The sequence below is a fragment of the Acomys minous genome, assembly GCF_964271855.1.
Source record: "Acomys minous genome assembly, chromosome: 6".
Classification (NCBI taxonomy): domain Eukaryota; kingdom Metazoa; phylum Chordata; class Mammalia; order Rodentia; family Muridae; genus Acomys; species Acomys minous.
The window spans coordinates 113,586,550-113,606,642 of record NC_140487.1 but is presented as its reverse complement, the minus strand read 5'-3'; the positions used below and the strand labels follow the sequence as shown (position 1 = coordinate 113,606,642).

At 49.5% G+C, this 20,093-nt stretch overlaps 1 protein-coding gene and 1 pseudogene across 4 annotated transcripts in view; both read right to left on the bottom strand.

The window, feature by feature from the left end:
* Positions 1–20,093, bottom strand: part of ECE1 (endothelin converting enzyme 1) — a 106,828-nt gene that overhangs the window by 10,614 nt on the left and 76,121 nt on the right. For all 3 annotated transcript variants that reach the window (XM_084788163.1, XM_084788162.1, XM_084788161.1), the window contains exons 9-14: positions 14,991–15,133; positions 13,975–14,089; positions 11,834–11,944; positions 11,016–11,114; positions 10,399–10,476; positions 7,665–7,768 (exon numbers count right to left, since the gene is read on the bottom strand). In XM_084788163.1, coding sequence (XP_084644289.1) covers positions 7,665–7,768; positions 10,399–10,476; positions 11,016–11,114; positions 11,834–11,944; positions 13,975–14,089; positions 14,991–15,133 — 650 coding nt within the window. The remainder of the gene's footprint in view (positions 1–7,664; positions 7,769–10,398; positions 10,477–11,015; positions 11,115–11,833; positions 11,945–13,974; positions 14,090–14,990; positions 15,134–20,093) is intronic.
* Positions 3,960–5,940, bottom strand: LOC311600962 (large ribosomal subunit protein uL30-like 1; annotated as a pseudogene). The gene has a single exon. The product of its transcript is annotated as a large ribosomal subunit protein uL30-like 1 (transcript).

The following is a 20,093-nucleotide window of genomic DNA, read 5'->3' as shown; positions in this document are numbered from 1 at the left end:
TAGCATCATCAGGAGCACTCAGCCAAGAGCAGCTTGCTCTAAGGACTGGCCTGAGGGGGCAGAAGCAGCCCAAGTGGAACAAGTGCAGGTATTTTATGCAGATTCTGGTGGGAAGCAGACTAGATAGCTTAGAGGGCTCATATCTGCCCAGCCCTAGTGTTTTAAGGCTTATTACAATCTAACAAGTTTCTGTATCTTTTATCTATAAAATGGTGGTTTAAGGAATAACTGCCCCCTTAATAATTGTATGAATCAGTATTAAATATTAACAGTCATTTTACACAAGCACTCTACCAAAAACCAGGTCGACGTAGCTGTGAATGGTGCCCGAAATCCCATCAGGATTTCAAAGTCATCCTGGGTCACATAGTGAGTTCAAGGCCAACCTGGGTAACATACAATCAAAACAAAAAACCAAAAAGAAAAAAAAAAAAAGGCAGGGAGGGTGCGTGGGTGGGTGGGGGAACTAGGAAGATGGCTCAGTGGTGTGTGTTGCTATGCAGTGTCAGGACTGGAGCTCTGGTACCCAGCACCCATGTAAATGCAGGTGAGCACTGTGGCCAGCCTGTAATCCCAGCCCCTGGGAGGCAGAGATGGGAACCTTGACATAAGCTTGTGAGCTAGACTAGTGACTCGGGGCTTCAAGAAGGAGATGCCTCAATATAGAAAGCAGAGACTGATGGAGGAAGACACTCACATCTGCCCTCTATGAACGCAGATGAGCACGGCACTCACACCTGCGCCCACACTCATGCAAACAAGCACACATGTGCAAACAAACCCCACATTCAAAAAGAAACCACCCCAAACCCACACCAACAAGCCACCCTCACTCTCTGAATGTCCTTGAGAGGCAGTACAGCTGTTGAACCATTAAGCCCCACCCCCCACCCCCACTCCCCTAGTACAAGCCTCTTGTTCTATGTGCCCCAGTGGGGAACGCCCACAAAGCACATGGGCGTCCTTGCGCCATTTCCACTTTCAGAGTGCCAGGCAAACCATAGGCTTTTTGGACGCAGATTCTGAACATTTTCTAGTGAATGTGCGGAGCCAGTTTATGATCTCTGGGGAAACAACTGATGTCATCTGTTACGCATGACAAAAATGTGGGGTTTCAAAATAGATTATCTGGGTGGGCTAAGATAGCTCAGTAATTAAGAGCGCTGGCTGCTCTTCCAGAGGACCTGGGGTCAGTCCACAGCTGCCACAGGGCAGCTCACAACCACCTGTAAATCCAGTTCCAGGGCCAGGCCATGGTGGCGCACGCCTTTAATCCCAGCACTCAAGAGGCAGAGGCAGGTGGATCTCTGTGAGTTCAAGGCCAGCCTGGTCTACAGAGCAAGTTCCAGGACAGCCAAGGCTACACAGAGAAACCCTATCTTGAAAAACAACACAGGAGGCTGGAGAGATGGCTCAGCGGTTAAGAGCACTGACTACTCTTCCAGAGGTCATGAGTTCAATTCCCAGAAACCACATGGTGGCTCACAACCATCTATAATGTGATCTGATGTGCACTGTATACATAATAAATAAATAAACCTTAAAAAAAAAAGAAAAACACCACAACCGAAAAAACCCCAAAACAAACAAAGAAACAACAAACAAACAAACAAAATCTAGCCAGGTGTAGGTGACATATGCCTATAATCCCAGCACTCAGGAGACAGAGGCAGGCAGAGCTCTGTGAGTTCAAGGCTAGCCAAGGGCACACAGGAAAACCCTGTTTCAAAAAACCAAAACCAAACAAAAACAACAACAACAAAAAAATCCAGTTCTAGGGGATCTGACGCCCTCTTCTGGTCACCACAAGTACTTGTGTAATATATATATACACACATACATATACACACATATACATATATACATACGTACACACACAAGTATATGTAATAAGTATATATATAAAATAATTGTATGTGTGCGTGCGCGCGCAGAGTAAAATCTTTTTCTTTTTCTTTCTTTTTTAAACAGGATTTCTCTGTGTGGCCCTGGCTGTCCTGGAACTCACTCTATAGATCAAGCTGACCAGGAGCTCTGCCTCCCGGATGCTGGGATTAAAGGGATGCACCACTATCACCCAGACACTTTTTAAAAAATAAATGAAATAGGAATATGTACAAGTATTAAGGTCTTCCCCCTTCCTGCTGGAGATGGTGGAACACTCTCTTAATTACAGCACTTGGGAGGGAGAGTCAGGATTTCTCTGAGTTTGAAGCTAGCCTGGTCTACATAGAGAATTCCAGGACAGCCAGGGATAGAGACCCTGTCCTCAAAATAAAAGAAAAATACAAAAAATTTTAAAAATACAACAAAGCCTAACCAAAGAATAAAAACAAAAACAAAAACAAACAAACAAAAACAAAAACAAAAAACCCCCCAAAACCCAAAAAGCCCAAACCTCTCTCCTCCCTAACCATTTGTCTGTGTGACGCTGGCTTTTCTACATATACTTCAAAATAGCATGTTAGAGCAGATGAATGTGAGGCCGACATGAGAGTCCAGCTGCTTTCTGTTAAGCCAGAAATAAAGAAAGTGATGGATCCTGGGATATAGCTCAGTGGTAGAGAAAGGCCCTGATTCCACCCCCAGAATGTGTCCTGAAAAAAAAAAATTTTTTTTTTTTAACAAAGTACAATACTACCTATCTACCTATAAAAGACTCAAAATATTTTAGGAGCTAGAGAGATGGTTCAGCAGTTAAGAGCACTTTTTTTTCCTCCCCCCCCCCCAAGACTGGGTTTCTCTGTGTATCCTTGACTGTCCTAGACTCACTTTGTAGACCAGGCTGGCCTCAAACTCACAGCGATCTGCCTGCCTCTGCCTCCCGAGTGCTGGGATTAAAGGTGTGTGCCACTAAGCCCGGCAAAAGCCATTTTTTTTGCTTGTCGGTTCTTTGTTTTTGTTTTTTTTTGATACAGGGTCTTTTTTTGTGGAGCTCTGGCTATCTTGGAACTTGCTCTGTAGACCAGGATGGCCTTAAATTCGCAGAGATCCACCTGCTTCTGCCTTCTGAGTGCTGGGACTAAAGGTGTGCGCCGCCACCGCCAGCAGCCGCACTTAGCTGCTCTTCTAGAGGACCTGGGTTTGGCTCTCATCACCATACGGTGGCTCTCAGCCATCTGTGACTGTAGTCCCAGAGAATCTGACCTCTGCTTCTGAGCTCTGTGCGTACCATGCATGCACATGGACACAGACAAGCAGGCAACACTCATATATGTAATAAAAAACATCTAGAAATACTTTTTATTTGTTTGTGCATATATTTGTCTGCATGTGGGTATGTGCAGGTATCCATGGAGACCAGAGGATATGCTTTTTTTTTTGGTTTTTCGAGACAGGGTTTCTCTGTATAGCAGCGGTTGTCCTGGAATTCGCTCTGTAGAATAGGCTGGCCTTGAACTCATAGAGATCTGCCTTAGTGTCTGGATTAAAGGCATGTGCCACCATGCGCAGCACATAAATATATTTTTGAGAGGACACTAATTTTATAAGTTTCGGGTAAAGTCAATAGAATGAATGTTTTAAGAGCTTTTTTGATAATCTGGTTGTTTTTGTTTTTAAGACTACGTTTCATGTCTTCAGGACTAGAATTCACTATGTCACGGGGGTGGGGGGTGGTAACCTCTATCTTTTGTTCTCCCTTCCTCCCTCTTATAAGTTCTAGAACTTAAGGGGTGCACATCACACTGGGTTTTATGAGGTGCCAAGGCCCAAGCACTCGAGGCAGGCACTCCGTGACCTCAGCTACACCCGCAGATCTGAGGACAGCAGGTGTTATTTTTTTAAGCATATGGAAGGGTCCTAAGGCCAAAAAGGTTGTAACCAACCATGTAAAGTAAATCAAATAGCTGGTGTTTCACTGGTTTTTTTTTTTTTTTTTTTTTTTGGTGCAGAGGGAGAGCCAACGGAGAACAGAAAAAGAAAAACAATACCTTCACACTAGCCTAATCCTTCTATTTTCTCCCAGTGAGTACCACAGAGGTATTTTGCTGGGTGTCATTAAGCCACGTAAAGACAGTGGAAAAAATGTACAAAATTTAGCTGAAAGACTAAGTTAAACTGAGAAATTCAGATGAATTGGTAGCCATGCCTGTGCTATACTTTGAAGCTTAAACGCCCATCTCCTTGTGCTTTAGCAAGTACCTTGAGGATGAGATGCTTAGAGGAAACAGGTGTCTGAACCTCTTGTCCACAAGAGGGCGCCAGAGGCAAAGGGGAGTTGCCATTACCTAGGTTAAGAACTCTTGTAAAATGTTTTTAGGATTGAGAAAATTAATCTGAGGAGCAGTACTGAGCTTAGAGGAATCAGACTTTTCTTTCTTTCTTTCTTCCTTCCTTCCTTCCTTCCTTCCTTCCTTCCTTCCTTTTTGACGAAGCAGGCAATTCTTCCCTCCATGGCTTGGGTTGAGACAAGGGCAGCCAATGTGGAGAACAAGAGTCCTTTCCCATGGACCTGGGCTGCGTTGAGGTGCCTGCGATGCTCGTATCCTATTGTCTTTCTCCTGGCCCCTTTCTTCAGTTTTTGAAGGCAGAAAAATAATCTTCTCCGAAGACACGTGATAGTTTTCAACAACAGAAACACTTGCAGTGCACGTGCTTTTGGGGATCCTGGTCCTGGTCTAGTTCAGCTGATGGATGCCCTGATTGATGCGTTCACCCCGGTAGCGGGGGTGGGGGGGTGGGGGGTGGGGGGGAGGAAGCCCATCTCCTTGAGGAATCCCACTCCTTTCCTGGTAGCATGACGGGCCACCGAGAGGTCGAAAGGGCACAGGAACGAAGAGACCTGCTGCAAGTGCTTCCCTGGGAAGGGAATTTCATGGATGAGGTCTTCCAGGCAAAGGACAGCAAATGTCCCCCAGGGGCTCCTCACTCACTGTGTTGTCGGTCAGAGGGACAGTCTAATCCTTCATCTTCGCTTGTCCACGTTTCAAGATGAGCTGCCGGACAGACTTCACACTTGGAAATCCCCAGGTCACGTAAGGCTCCACACCCTACAGTCTGAGGGGTGGCGCTGAACAATTTCTTCAGGCGAAGTTTCGCAGGGTTCCTCTGTACTAACAAACTCAACTCCTTCAATCTCTTCCAGGCCTATAACGAAGGCCAAGGAATGGCTCAGCAGGCACTTCCAAAGCTCCAGGCTTCACGCCTACTCGCTGGGCATGCATCTTGTCACGCCGCCGCCACCGCCAGGAATCATGTACAAATGATTCCACTCGCTTAGACCTGAATTCTTTCCCTTTCCTCTCTCTCTCTTTGCCCAAAGCGCCTGTTTTGCCTGGTGGCTTTCAGGGCCTCATAAGCCTTCCGCTTCCTCAGGAGATTTTCTGGAACCAAAGGGATCTTTTTTCTTTCCCCTTTCTCTGCCATCTTTCCAGTGCTACAGCTGCTCTTTCTCTTTCTTTCTTTCTTTCTTTTTAAAAAAGATCTACTTATTTATAAATATTAGTGCTCTACATGCATGTACACATGCATGACACAGAAGAGGGGATTAGATTCACTTATAGATATTTGTGAGGCACCAAGTGGTTGCTGGGTATCGAACTCAGGACCTCTGGAAGAGCAGGAAGTGCTCTTAACTGCTGAGCCATCTCTCCAGCCCCAGTGTCTGACTTTTCTAAAGGGATTTTTATTGTTTGCTTTATTTTGGTTTGTGTTGTTTTTGTTTTGTGACCTGGGGATAGAATGCAGAGCGTCACACACACCAGACAAGTAAGTGCTCTACCCTGAGTATAATATACATGCTTAGCTTAAGAGTCCCTATCTAGCCGGGCGTGGTGGCGCACGCCTTTAATCCCAGCACTTGGGAGGCAGAGGTGGGCAGATCGCTGTGAGTTCAAGGCCAGCCTGGTCTACAAAGTGAGTCCAGGACAGCCAAGGCTAACACAGAGAGACCCTGTCTCGAAAAACCAAAAAAAAAAAAAAAAAAAAAAAAGAGTATCTATCTTTCCATCCATCTATCCATCCATCCATCCATCCATCCATCCATCTACCTACCTACCTATCTACCTACCTGTTTTTGTGTATGGTGTATGGTTTTTTTTTGTTTTGTTTTGTTTTTTCGAGACAGGGTTTCTGAGTAGCCGTGGCTGTACTGGACTCACTTTGTAGACCAGGCTGGCCTTGAACTCATAGCAATCCACCTGCCTCTACCTCCCGGGTGGTGGAATTAAAGGCGTGTGCCACTGCGCCTGGCTCACGGGTATTATTCATTTATTTGTGTGTGATATATGCACATGTATGCATCGGTGTGTGGAGGCCAGAGGTCACTGTTGAGTGTCTCTATTATTGTCACATTAATTTTTTTTTTTTTTCGAGACAGGGTTTCTCTGTGTAGCCTTGGCCATCCTGGACTCACTTTGTAGACCAGGCTGGCCTTGAACTCACAGCGATCCACCTGCCTCTGCCTCCCGAGTGCTGGGATTAAAGGCGTGCGCCACCACGCCCGGCTTCACATTAATTTTTTTAGACAAGGTCTCTCCTCCTCTCCAGAGCTTGCCAATTTGACTATTGCCTGGCAGGTGGGACAAGCCCCAGGAATCTTTACGTTTCCTTCGCCTGCACAAGGTGACAGATGAACAGCGCCCTCACACTTCTTTAGCAAGCACTTTATTATTATTATTATTAGATAAAACACTAAAATACCCAAAGCTGTGTGCAGCAGCACGTGCCTGCTGTTGGGTGCGGGACACTGAGGCTGGAGGACTGGAGCTCAGGAGTTCAAGGCCATCCTGGATGACATCCTAAGATCCCCATCTCAAAAACAATAAAAGATAGACCCTGCATCTTGCTCCAGGCTATTCTGATTTAAGAAGCTCTCGGTCAGTTTGCAGGGCTGGGGATCGAACCCAGATCCTTGCATGTGCCAGGCAAGTATTCTACCACTGAGCCATACTCTGACCCAAAATGTGGTGCCTATGAAAGAGTTCCCGGGCTGGAGAAATGGCTCAGCGGTTAAGAGCACTGCCTGCTCTTCCAAAGGTCCTGAGTTCAATTCCCGGCAACCACATGGTGGCTCACAACCATCTACAATGAGATCCGGTGCCCTCTTCTGGCGTGCAGGCAAAACACTGTGTAATTAATAAATAAATAAATTAAAAAGTAAAAAATTTAAAAAATTAAAAAATAAATAAATAAATAAATAGAAAATAAAAAAAATAAAATAAAAAAAAAGAAAGAGTTCCCTAGATGCTGCTGCTGCTGTGGTAGTGTGGCTCAGTAGTGACAGCTGTTGGGGCACATCTGGAACCTTCTTCCAGCCCTTGTGGAGAAGCCACCACTTTCGGTCATGAGGAATAGAGGACCACGTGGGGCCCATCCCTCCCCAGGAGTTCTAACCTTTTGCTGTCGCAATGACTCAAGAGTGAGCTTCTTCCTTCCCATGGCCAAGAATGAGAAGCGAGCTCTGAAGGCTACTGAGTCAGCAGTGCTGGGACAGGAGGACCACCTACTCTGTCAGCAGGCCAGGCATGAGGAGATGCTGACTCCACAGCCCCACACCACGACCCACTTTGGTCTTCGGCCTCTACATCTGACAAGTGAGAGGACCAGCTCCGTTCCTCAGAGAGTGCTCATGACAGCTGTATCTGACTCATGGCAAGCAAGCGATGAAGCCACGTTCCACCCACTGCAGGTCATTCTGGGTCTCCCGACTTTGGGGGACTTACTGATCTCTGTTTGGGGCTTTCCTGAGTTGGTCGGCTGTGACCCTCCATGAAAAGTTGAAAAAGCGCATGGCGTTCTCAAAGTAGAGGTCAGGAACTGCTGTGTACTGGGGAAATAGAAAAGAGTCAAAAAATCAGAGCGTGGTCAGGCTGGGAACCTTCTAGAACCGAGAGAACTGAGGCCCCCACAAGGCTAACCAAATTAGCCTGCAGGCCAGAGACTGGAATGGCTCAGGTTTTCCCTTTGCCTTGACTCTCCACTTCAAAGACACTTTAAAATCATCATGAAGGCGTGCCCCTGAGGGTCATGCGTGCTGTGAGATGCCCTGGGGTAGCGCCTAGTACTTTTTGCTTCGAATGAACAAAGCCCTGGGTTCAGTTCCCAGCACTAGGCATAGTGGTGCATGCCTGTAATCCCAGCACTTGAGGGGAAATTGAGATTACCAGCAGGAAAATCACAAGTCCGAGGTCAACCTTGGCCACAGAGTTCAAAGCTACCATGGACTGTCACATAAGACCCTGTCCCTGAGTCAGCAAATAAAATAAAAATTAATTGAATGAAATAGCTCCCTATGCGTAGCACAGATCGAATGGTTGGAGCTGCACTCTCTCTCAGAAGTGTCGGGGTATGTATCCTCATAGACCCTTTAGCATCCAGCTGCACCCTCAAACACCCCTCAACACCCAGCAGCACCCTCAAACACCCCTCAACACCCAGCAGCACCCTCAAACACCCCTCAACACCCAGCTGCACCCTCAAACACCCCTCAACACCCAGCAGCACCCTCAAACACCCCTCAACACCCAGCTGCACCCTCAAACACCCCTCAACACCCAGCTGCACCCTCAAACACCCCTCAACACCCAGCAGCACCCTCAAACACCCCTCAACACCCAGCTGCACCCTCAAACACCCCTCAACACCCAGCTGCACCCTCAAACACCCCTCAACACCCAGCTGCACCCTCAAACACCCCTCAACACCCAGCCTGGCTTCTCTCTCCCTGACAAATGCAGAGCTCTTGCTCAGATGCATTCTAGATCTTTCTGGCAACAGAAACATCTGTCAGACACTGGTCCCCGGGGGGGGGAGGGGCGCAGAGTCAGGTCTGGAGGCAGCACCTGGCAGCCTCCAGGAGTCCTCGGGAACATTTGAAATGATTCTCAAGGAATCAGAGCTACAGACAGAGTCTGACAGCCTCAGCAGTAACTTTAATAGATTCGGGTTGTAAATATAACCATGAGGTGAGGCTACTGTAATGTCAAAAGTGTCCCAAATGACAATTATCAATTAGGAGAATGCTGAAGACCTAATCATGTGGGCCAGTCGATTTGCTGACAATTCCAAGCAGCAAGGGCTTGCCAACTAGGCCTTGATGCCTAGCTGTTTGGGATGTATGCCTCCTCTTTCATTTCAAGGTCAAAGCCAAGGATCCAGGCACTGTCTGAGGAAGGAAGAGAGGAATGCAGGGGCAGGAGGATGTCTGGGAGCAGCAGCGGGGAGCGAGGGGCTCAGTTTGGTCCCTGGGGACACTTCAGGGTCACTGACTGTGCCTTTGAAGATCTGCTTCCTTCATTTCTTCAAAGTAATACTTTTTTGTTTTTTGAGACAGGGTTTCTTTGTGTACCCTTGGCTGCTTCGCTGTCCTGGAACTCACTCTGTAGACCAGGCTGGGCTTAAACTTACAGAAATCCCCATCACCTCCGCTTCCTGAGTGCTGGGATTAGAGATGTGCACCACCTCCACCCAGCCAAAGTAATCATTAAAAAAAAAAAAAGGGGGGGGGCCAGGTGTGGTGGTGCACGCCTTTAATCCCAGCACTCAGGAGGCAGGGGCAGCCGGATTGCTGTGAGTTCGAGGCCAGCCTGGTCTACAAAGTGAGTCTAGGATGGCCAAGACCAGGGAAACTCTGTCTCAAAAAGCCACAAAAAAAAAAAAAGTATGTGTATCTGTGTGTACATGCATGTGTGTGCCAGTATACACGTGTGTGTGTGTGGGTGACCATGGGAGGCCAGAAGAAGGAGTCATGTCTCCTCAAGATGGAGTTGCAGGAGGTTATAAACTGCCCAGTGTGGGTGCTGAGGACCCAACCCAGTGCAGGGCCTCCGCAAGAGCAGTTATGTGCATGGCTGGCTGGCGTAACCACTGAGCCAGCTCTCTAATGCCTCCATCAATCTTTTGATTTGTTTGTTTGCTGTTTGAGGCAGGGTCTACCTTTGAGGCAGGGTCTACGTAGTCCAGGCTCATCCTGAACTTGCTAGGTAGCCAAAGATAGCCTTGAACCCCTGCCCCTCCTGCCCCAGCTTTTGGAATGCCAAGATTAGCCACGCATTACCACATCTGGCTATTCCTCCCTTCTTTTGCCTGTCCTGTGGTGTTGGGGATGGAACCTCTGGCCTCGTACACTCTAAGCACTACCGCTTAGGCACCCTGCTCTATTCATTTATTATTTCCCACTCAATCCCGGCAGCTGGCCACTCCTAGTGGGGTGCACTGCTCCTGTTCCAATAGTAACCACTGAGCAATGGTTGATGATGGCTCTAGGGAGACATGGACCCCCTCCCCACTGACCCAGGACATGAAAAGCCTTCCTCGAGCCCGTATCCCCAAACCCCATGCCACATCACTTTGGTACAGGCTCATAACTATGCTACCTCCAACATCTAAATCAGACCCACCCTGGCAACTTCTCACGCGGGCATCGAGGAGAGTGAGGGGCAGGTGGAGGCCACTTACATCATTGAACACTTTGTCCAGCTCCTTGGGGTCCATGATGAAGTTGGGGTACCCTATCATGTTGTAGATGGCATCCGCCTGGACAGGAGGGATAGAATAAGACCATGTCAAATGATGCTGGCCAAGCCTGGCCCCAGCTCTGCGGGATTCAGGCTCAGGGTCTGTGCCAAGGGGAGCCTAGGGCAGCCTCCCGCCTCCTTAAGGCTCCTACATCTTTTCCTGGAATGAGTCTGGTAAATTCTGATGAGGTGTCATTTTCCCCCAAGAAAGCCATCACGGTTTGGATGTGTACCCCAAAATTTAAATACTGTAAGTGAACCCCATGCAGAACAGTGGTGAGAGGAGAGAGGTCACAGTTGCAGGAACGAGCTAGGACGAAGGGTTACTCATCACAGGAGCCGGCTCTTACGAAAGGGTTGGTCTAGTCTCTCTAGGGTATGTCCTTCCCCCCTTTCTGCTCTGGGATGTCTCCTGACACCACATCACTGGGGCCTCAGGATGTTCTGAGTCCCGCTAGAGTCACAGAGCGCAACGTCATCCGTGCACATCTTTACTGGACAGAACGTCCCCCACCCCTTCCCTCCGCTAGTGCCCTCTGTCCTCCCAAGTAGCCTCACCTTCTCCTTGGCCGATCTCCGGGTATCTTCATCCATCCACTTCAGGGTGCTCAGGCTCTCCTCGAACGCCTTCTTGATTTCTAAGATTATCTCACTGGCCTTGGGGGGGAACAGATAGATGCCACAGCAGGAAATAAGAGCTGGGCTCCGGCATCACCAGAGGGCCCGTGCAGAAGGCTAGACCCGGGTTAGAGAGGAGCCATGTATCTTACCCCACCCTCCCCTGACAGAATCCTGCAAGACAAGGCTGGCCTCTCATTAACAGAACTCAGGGTCAAGTAAGATGAGGCAGCTTTGGGGAAGCTGAAGAAGACTCTGTTGAAGGATCTTTCAGAGTCTTTAACATGGACCAGTGCTCTTGATTCCTTCCGAGAAAGCTAGAATCTGTAGCCTTTCCCAAACTGACCAGAGCGACAATTAAAAAAAAAAAAATAATGGAATGAGCCTTGAAATCTAGAGACTCTGCTTCTGAGGGACAGTTTCAAAACGGTCACCATCACTCCAGAGATGGACAGCAGCTCTGGGAGGTAACTATGTCATGGACAGACCTGAAGGCCAAAGACAGGTGGGAGAGTCTAGAAAACAGGCTGGTGGCATTATATAGCAACAGGGGTGGTGAGACTGAAGGCGGAGAGGCCTTGACTCCCACTGGAGCCTGTTTGTTAACCGCCGGCTGACATAATTTCTGGGCAGCCAGCACCACTAGCAACCAAAGCAGCAACAAGAGCCGGGGATGCAGCTCAGCTGTAGAGCACCTGCCTAGCATGTGTGGGGCCCGGGGTTCCATCCCTAGCGCCCCTAACGCAGGAGGCACTTACTATATTCTTGCTGTCTTCAGCAAAGGTTGCTTTCACAAACATGGGGCCCAGCGCGAAGCCCAGGTTGTTTTCCGTGTCACTCACGCAAAACTTCCAGCGGGGAAGACAGGTCTGGAAAACATATACATGGCTGTCAGCGGCCACGGCCCCTTTTTGCCTGGGAATGGGGCCACCAGGGGCCTGTGCTGTCTTCTGGAGCTTCAGGAGATACCCTTTTCTGACCCAGTGGGGGCTACTCTAGGGGACTCAGGGCTGGGGAAACAGCTCAGTGACAGAGTGCTTGCCTGCCTTCTATGAGGTTGGAGTTCTATCACCAGTACTGAAGGGGGTGGGGTGGGGAAGACAGGCGTGATGGCCCTGAATTGATGACCTGAGGTCTGAGACTAGCCTGGGCTACAGAGTCAGGCTCTCTTTCTCTCTTTAGCCTGGTCCCAAAAGGCCTGGGGACCTGGAGCGTTCAGTGAGTATGGTGCGGCACACCTTTAATCCTAAGCACTCAGGAGATGGAGGCAGACAGATCTCCCTGTGTTCAAGGTCAGCCTGGTCCGCATAGTGTGTTCCAGGCTAGACCCTGCACAAACACAGAAAGACACACAGACACACTCAATTGGGCATGAAGGTGCACGCACACCTGTAATCCCAGAATTGGAGAAGTAAAGGCAGAAGGACCAGGAGTTCAAAGGTCAGCCTTTTTTGTGTACACTGTGAGCTCAAGGCCAGCCTGGCCTACAGAGCGAGTCCAGGACACAGAAACCCTGTCTCCCAAAACAAAAACAAAAACAAAACAAAAAAACCCTAAAAACAAAACTAAGATAAAATTTCCTCCAGGGTCTTGGAGAGTGAGAGCAGGTGAGGGGTGTGGTTAGAATGGGAAACCAGTCACTCCCTGGCCCCTCCCACCTTAGCCCCACCTCCTCCAGCCTCCCAGAGGATGCAGGGAAAACCTTCCCAGAGAGCCAGGACCCCACCCTCAGTGCAGCCTCCTAGAAAGAGCACAGCTCCAGGCAGGGCAGAAGGCTCTCTTTGTTCTCACAAGTCCTCAAGTCCACAGATGCCTGAGCAGCATAAATGCAGGCTGTAGCCGTGTAGGGCTGTAGCCCTGGGAAGTCCCGCTCTCACTTGGCCCTGCCCAGCAGTCCCTGAGGACAGTGTTGACAACAGTCACATGGGAGCTCAGGTAAACGACTGCTGCTGTGGGGGTCCTCTTCACCCTAGAGAGCTGGCAGTAACAGCCACTCACACTCAAGGAAGCCTGTTTGTTTGTTTGTTTGTTTTTTAATCAGCCCCAAACTGCTCAAAACACAGCGGGCTATCACAGATGGGTATCAAAATGCAGGGTTTCATAGAGCAATGTGTGGATAATCAAAATACAGCGCCTTCTTCCTCTTTTTCTTCCTCCTCCTCCTCTTCTTCTTCTCCTTCTCCTCTTCCTCCTCCTCTTCTTTTTCTCCTTCTTTGGTTTTTCAAGACAGTATTTCATCATGCAGCCCTGGCTGTCCTAGAACTCACTCTGTAGACCAGGCTGGCCTCAAATTTACAAAGATCCGCCTGCCTCTGCCTCTTGAGTACTGGGATTAAACGTGTGCGCCATCACTGCCCAGTCAAAACACAGGGATTTCATATGGGATGCGCCAGTTGGCACAGCAAGGAATAGACCATCAGGAACCCAGACGTAAAGAGGACGCCTACACGGTTAATCTGAGAACAAGAAGCTGGCACAGTGTGCACGTGAGAGCCCCACCCAGGCACTTCCTGCTCAGGATGAGGTCAGTAGTCCTGGGAGTGGTTTCCATCTGGCCTGGGGTAGTGAATACCTCTGTGATTTCATTTGTCAAAAGTCATGGAACTGGTTACTTAAACATGCTACGTCATTTAAAAAGTTTTTTTAAAAGAAAAATTTTGTGTGTATTCACATGTAAGCATGGGCAAGTGTGTGAAGGTCAGAGGCCAAGAACTGGTCTGCACCTTCTGCCTTAAGGCAGGGTCTCTGTTGTTCCATCAGGTTAACTAGCCTATGAACGTCAGTGGATTCTCCTGTACCAAGCTACTCTCTTTCCATGCTACTCTCCTGTATCAAGCTTCTCTCTCACAGTCTCCCTGGTCCCCTGCCCGTGCACGGGTGCACACAGTAGCATGCTCACCTTCTTCGTCCCGTACATGACCTCCATGAACTTCTCATCGGCATCCTGAAAGCGCTGATCCAGAAAGGAGCTTGTTTTCCGTACCAGGTTCCACATCATGTAGTTGTTGAGGAGGCTGTGGTGACAGGAGCCAGGGAGAGCTCAGAGACCCCCGGGGTAGAGCTCTAACTCAGTTTCTGACCTAAGCTCTCCTCTAGCCTGCCAATGCAGCTGCCTACCATCTCTAAGCACAGGGAACTTAAGCTCTTCAAAGGAAAGGCCAGCTCTTCCACCACAGAAAGCCCTTGGTGTCTAATGTAATCACAGGTATGCCGTTGGTACTCATTAAATGCCAGCTAGAAGGAGGCGGGCCTATGGTCACCTAGGTTCAAGGTTCTGTGGTTGGCAACTCCTTCTGTCCCATCTCCAGGGCACAGGAAACCTATCTGTGGCTGCTGCCATGCCTGTACAGAAGTCACCTTAGCACAAGGACGTCCATTTTAACCTGAACATCCGGCAAGGGAAAGGTAAACAGACGAACATGTGTACCGGATGGAATACTACAAAGTCTGCAGAGAGCTGAGATGTCGTGAGGGAAGATGACAAAGGCCAGGGGAACAGCATCAGTCCCGATGACAGGAAACCTCTCTCATGTGCACATGCAAACACATATAACACACATCCTAGGAGCTCCTCTTTGTCCCTATACCTTCTAACACTTCTGCCTTTAAAATCTATAAAGTGTCACTGGGTATTAAGCGAAACTAGTACCTGGCACTTACTAGGCCTCAGTACTTGTCAGCGTTGCCTTCTCTTAGCTCTCGGGGAAGGATGAGACCCTTGTCCTGAGGCTACAGAGCCATGGGAGGAGGACCAGGGATTCGAACCAGGACCCTCGCACAGAAGCCCCCCCCAGGGCCCTGCCCCCAACCCCAGTCCAAACATTACCTGTCCCCACCCTGCCTGAGGGCAGGGCTGCCAGCCAGGGAGCTGCCCCAGACCATCTTGTCCCCTTAGCACCTGCCTGTCGCCTTTACCATTTGTCAGTGTTGTTGATGAGGGTGGACACCTGTCCTAGGTATTCCTTGTCGTAGACCACAATGGGCTCAGTCTCATTGATCTCCACCGGGTAGAAAATGGTGTTGAGGAAGGGTAACCAGTTGATGGCAGGTGCCAAGGTCTGCAAGGAAAGAGGGCAGTGTGAGGGTGACCAGGCCACTTACCCCTCAAGCCCAGATTTCCCGGACATTCCTCAGAAGAAGGCATCATGGCCTTCTGATTAGCAGCATATATGACATTATGTGCCAGAGTGCAGGGCAGAGCCGGAGCTGGCTGGCCAGAGTTTCCGTGTATAGCAGTCTAAGGGACGAGGTGACAAGACCTCATCTGAGGGAGGGCTGGTGAGGTGACTGATTGCATTCATACGCACATGCGCATGAACAAAAGTTAAAAAGACCTCACTTGAAAGCTGACACACTGAGGAGTCAGACGCAGGCAGATCTCTATGAGTTTTGGGCCAGCATGGGCTACATATCAAGTTTCAGGCCAGCCTGGGCTACATGGTGAGAGCCTGTCTTAAAAGAGGTAAATAAAAATAAGAAATAAAAACAGGGATAACTAGCCAGGCATGGTCACACATACCTATAATCCCAGCACTCGGGAGACAGGCAGGCAGATCTGAGTTGGAGGCCAGCCTTCACCTGGGGCTCTCATGAAGACCAGCTAGGGCCATATGGAACATTACATATGACTCTTTTCCAATGCATGTACATGCACAAGGGCTTGGAGGGTGATGGCCACCTCTGCATCTCCCCCAATTTCACTGTACTTCCTCTTCAGAAAGTAACAAGCACCTGCAGGCTGTGGTGGCGCCCACCTTTAATCCCAACACTCAGGGAGGCAGAGGCAGGTGGATCTCTGTGAGTTCGAGGCCAGCCTGGTCTACAAAGTGAGTCTAGGACAGCGAAAGCTACACAGAGAAACCCTGTCTCCAAAAACCAGAAAGAAAGAAAGAAAGAAAGAAAGAAAGAAAGAAAGACAGACAAACCAAGAATGCTAGGATTAAAGCAGGTGCTACCACATCCGGCGGCTATCCCCATTTTTAAATTTACATTATTTATTTGTGTGTGTGTGCACGCTACAGTATGCACAGGGAGTTCAGAGAACAACTTAAAGCAGTTGGTTCTCTCCTTCAGCTGTGTGGGACCCGGGGATCTAGCTCAGGCCCTTAGCTTGGTGCAGGCGCCATTACTGCTGAGTCCATCCCATCAGCCCTGTATCGTCATCTTCATTTTTTTTCCCCCCAACGAAGTATATGCAGACCAGGTCGGCCTTGAACTCGCAGTGATCCTCCCCTCCTGCCTCTGATGTGACTGCACCATCATGCCAGGCTCACCTTGAGCATGCCTGACTCCGGCTGTGTGCCATTAGCCGGTCACTGTCTTGCTGTCATCACCCATCCAGCCTGTTTCCCAGCGCCTTGCCAGGCTAAAAGAAGTCTAGACTCCCTATTTCCCAAGTCCCCAGCAGGTGGGAAACACTCACTCCATCTTCTGCCCCTATAAATCTACTGCCCCAAGGACCTCAGATAAGCGAAGACACAAAAACGACAGTCTTTGCTCCTCTATTTTTTTTTTTCTTATGATGCTTGGGATTGGACCCGTGGCTTTGCAACACAGAAGACCAATGCTCTCTCACTGAGCTGCCCTCCTCACCCCCAACCCCCAAAGCTTGCCCTTTTGTAGCTTCCTGTCCTGACTTAGCACAGTGTCCCCAAGCTGGGTTGCACAATTTTGGAATGGGCAGCCCCAGCCCCGTGGCATCCACATGTCCTGTTATTTTTAGTATGCTACTTTTCAGAACTTGAGGTCTTTCAGGGCTACAGAGACTGTGTTTCAGCAAAGATGCCCGTCTACAGCAATGCATCATGGGTACCTGGCTCTTAGCTACTGAGCCATCGATGGCAGGCTATTCCAATCATTATTTGAGTTCTGTCTCAGAGTGGCCCTGAGGAATGTCAAATTCTGTTCTCATTCCCCTTAAAGAAGTAGAAAATGTCAAGCAAAGAAAGGAAGTGAGGCTGGGCAGTGATGGCACATGCTTTTAATCCCAGCACTTGGGAAGGAAGGCAGGTGGATCTCTGTGAGTTCGAGGCCAGCCTGGTATACAGAACGAGTCCAGGACAGCCAAGGCTACACAGAGAAACCCTGTCTTGAAAAAACGAAAGAAAGAAAGAAAGAAAGAAAGAAAGAAAGAAAGAAAGAAAGAAAGAAGGCACGCATGCTAGCTATAAAGCCCCTCCTCTTTGGGAAAATTCAAGCAGCACACAGCCTGTCCTCAGGGAGAATGGGGGTCAGCCCTAAGACCCTCCACTTATTAGGTGACTCTGTACAAGGGGAAGGGTAGCTTTCCTAAGGTCACAAGTCAGCTGAAGCCTGTACAGACCTACACAGCAGTGTTCCGTCACCTCTAGGTTATTTGCTTGTTGGCAGTGTTGGTGGTTGAAATGAGCCTCCCACACACTAAGCACATGGGCTACAGCCCTAGGACGCTGTTTCTGGGCTTCAAAGAGCATCTCAGCCACTGCAGGAGAGAGCTGAGAAGGCAGAGATGAAATTGAGGGTGTGTCCAGCTCCCAAAGGCACCAGTGGGAACCGCTTAACACTACGAGCCATTTCGCAGCAAGGGGTTGATTTGTGCCATTGATGGTTGAGTGTTCCCAAGGCTGACTGTACTGGGCTGGAAACTGAACAGCGCAGTGGGCAGGCAGCCAGTGTGCCACAGTACATCCCTGCTGCCCAGAGCAAGAGAGATGTGAACTGCGAGTGAGCAGACCTGATGGGAGTCCCCAGCAGGAACCAGAGCATAGATTCAGAGCCACTTCACAGCCTTTCTCTAACAGAGCTGCCTGCTCCATCCTCTGGAAATGGCCTGCCATATACCAAGCATCCTTGTCTCCTGCCTTGTCCTCCCCGCCCTCCTCCTGACAGATCCTCTGCCTTTGGGTGGCTTGGTGCACTTGTCAGATCTTAACAGGGATCAGTCGGAGCCACCTGATGGCAGGATCCTCTGGCAAGGACCCGGGGAAACGGATACGTTTACAAATGTCACTGCTCACATAATTGGTGAGAACCACGTGTCACCGGAACGCTCTCCGACAGAGACGTCAGTGATGAAAGTCACCACGGACTCTACACAAGCTGTTCCTATAGGGTGAGCAGATGTTCCCGCTGGGACGTGCCGTGGGGGTGAGCTGAGGAGCTGTGTGTGGACACTAGGATTTTCAAATTTCCAGCCTCGATTGCCTCAGAGATTCCTAACTTAACACGTTTCCACGGAGACGGTTCTTTTAGTCAACTGGGACATTCTGCTGTGACTCAGTCCCCCTGAGGACACCGATGAGCTCTATTTTCCACACTGGAAGCCAAGGGGCCCTGCTGGGTACCAACCAACTCAAAGAGGCTTGGGAAGTGAGAGAGAGAGCCGCAGAGTGGTGCCCATCTCCAATCCTAGCACTGGGGAGGTCAGGCCAGGAGGATCGTGGGTCTGAGGCCAGTCTGTGCTATGTAAGACCCTGTCTCAAAATTACCAAGGCTGAAGGTGTGATATGGACATCTATCTCATTTATGGCTTGAAGTTGTGCAGGGGCAAAACCAGTGTCCTCTGGGACACGACAGGACAGGGAACTCACAAACTCACTGAAGCCATGGCTGCCAGTATACGATTAAGGCATCAGCATTCCAACAATGGAGGGAGAGGGGCACCCAAGCCCTACCCCTAGCTCGGGAGTTACAGATAGTTAAGGCTTCTGGAAGAGGGAGTCAGTTTTCTTGGAAGGATTTGTCATAGGTCGGCCATGTTGCAGTGGATGGTCCATACCTATGAGTACACGGGCAGCACAAACTGGACGTGATGGGAGGAGGAGGAGGAGGAAGAAGAAAAAGATGAAGACGACGATGATGTCGGCAGCGACGAAGACATGAAGTTGGTATGGGTGAGGGGTGGGATCTGATAGGAGTTAGGGAGAAGAAAAGATAAATTTGGTGAAAAGACATTGTATAGCTAGCCATGGGTGGGCATGACTGTAAGCCCAGCACTTGGGAGGCAGAAACAAGTAAGTGGATGTCTGTGAGTTTAAGGTCAGCCTGGTCTCCATAGCAAGCCCTGCTATGTAGTTTGAGGCCAGCCTGTGCTAGCTATATAGATGGGTCTGGAGAGGGGTCTCAGTGGGCAACAGCACCCTCTTCTGGATTCTGCCGGGTACTGCGCTCATGTGCAGATAGACTAAGACTGGGGTATAGCTCAGTGGCAGAAAGCAGTCGCCTAGATGTGCAGAGCTCTGGCTTCAGCTCCCAGCACTGGAAATAAAACAGAACAAAGAGAAGATGCGCTAAGACTCCATGCCCAAAGGGGAAACAGGGAGAGGACGGAGCTCACGCCTCGGCAACCTTTGACACAGAAGCTCCTATGAAGGAAGGGAGAAGAGACTGGAGAAACAACGCTGGGCATCTGACTCATGGCCCCGAATTCAGCCTCTACTCCGGGCTAGCCTGCAGCCATGCAGTACAGCAGCAGGGCTAGCCGAGAACCACATGATGGAGCTGGCTGTGCCTTTATTCGCCCAGAGTTTGGAAAGAAAAGTTAAGCCTTCAGATATCAGAGAAGATGCTCTGCGCTAAATTAATTGTCATTATTTTAGTGCATGTATGTGGGACACACACACACACACACACACACACACACCCCAGGTGACACTGCTAGTCACAAAGAGCAAGCATCTGTATTGCACATGCTCACTTCTCTCTGCATCACCATATCCCACGGGCAGGTGGGTAGAGAGGCTTTAGTCCAGCCTCATGGGGTCCAGGGCATCCCTAAGGTGAGACATGTTTTCTTGTACCTGCACATCTGCCCATTCGGCTGGCTAACATTTCCTAGCAGCTGTTCTCCAAAGACCCCGAGAGTTAAAGGGGACAACCGCTGTCCCTTAGGCAGGCAGGGGCCATAGCCCCCATTCACCTCTGAGTTCCGGCCCAGAGCGGGGTCATGTGCTTCTTTACTAGGAAGGAGACTGAGGCTCAGGGGGTGGAGTCATGTGACCTGCCTCAGGTTCACACATGGCTTAAGATGGGTCAGGTGGT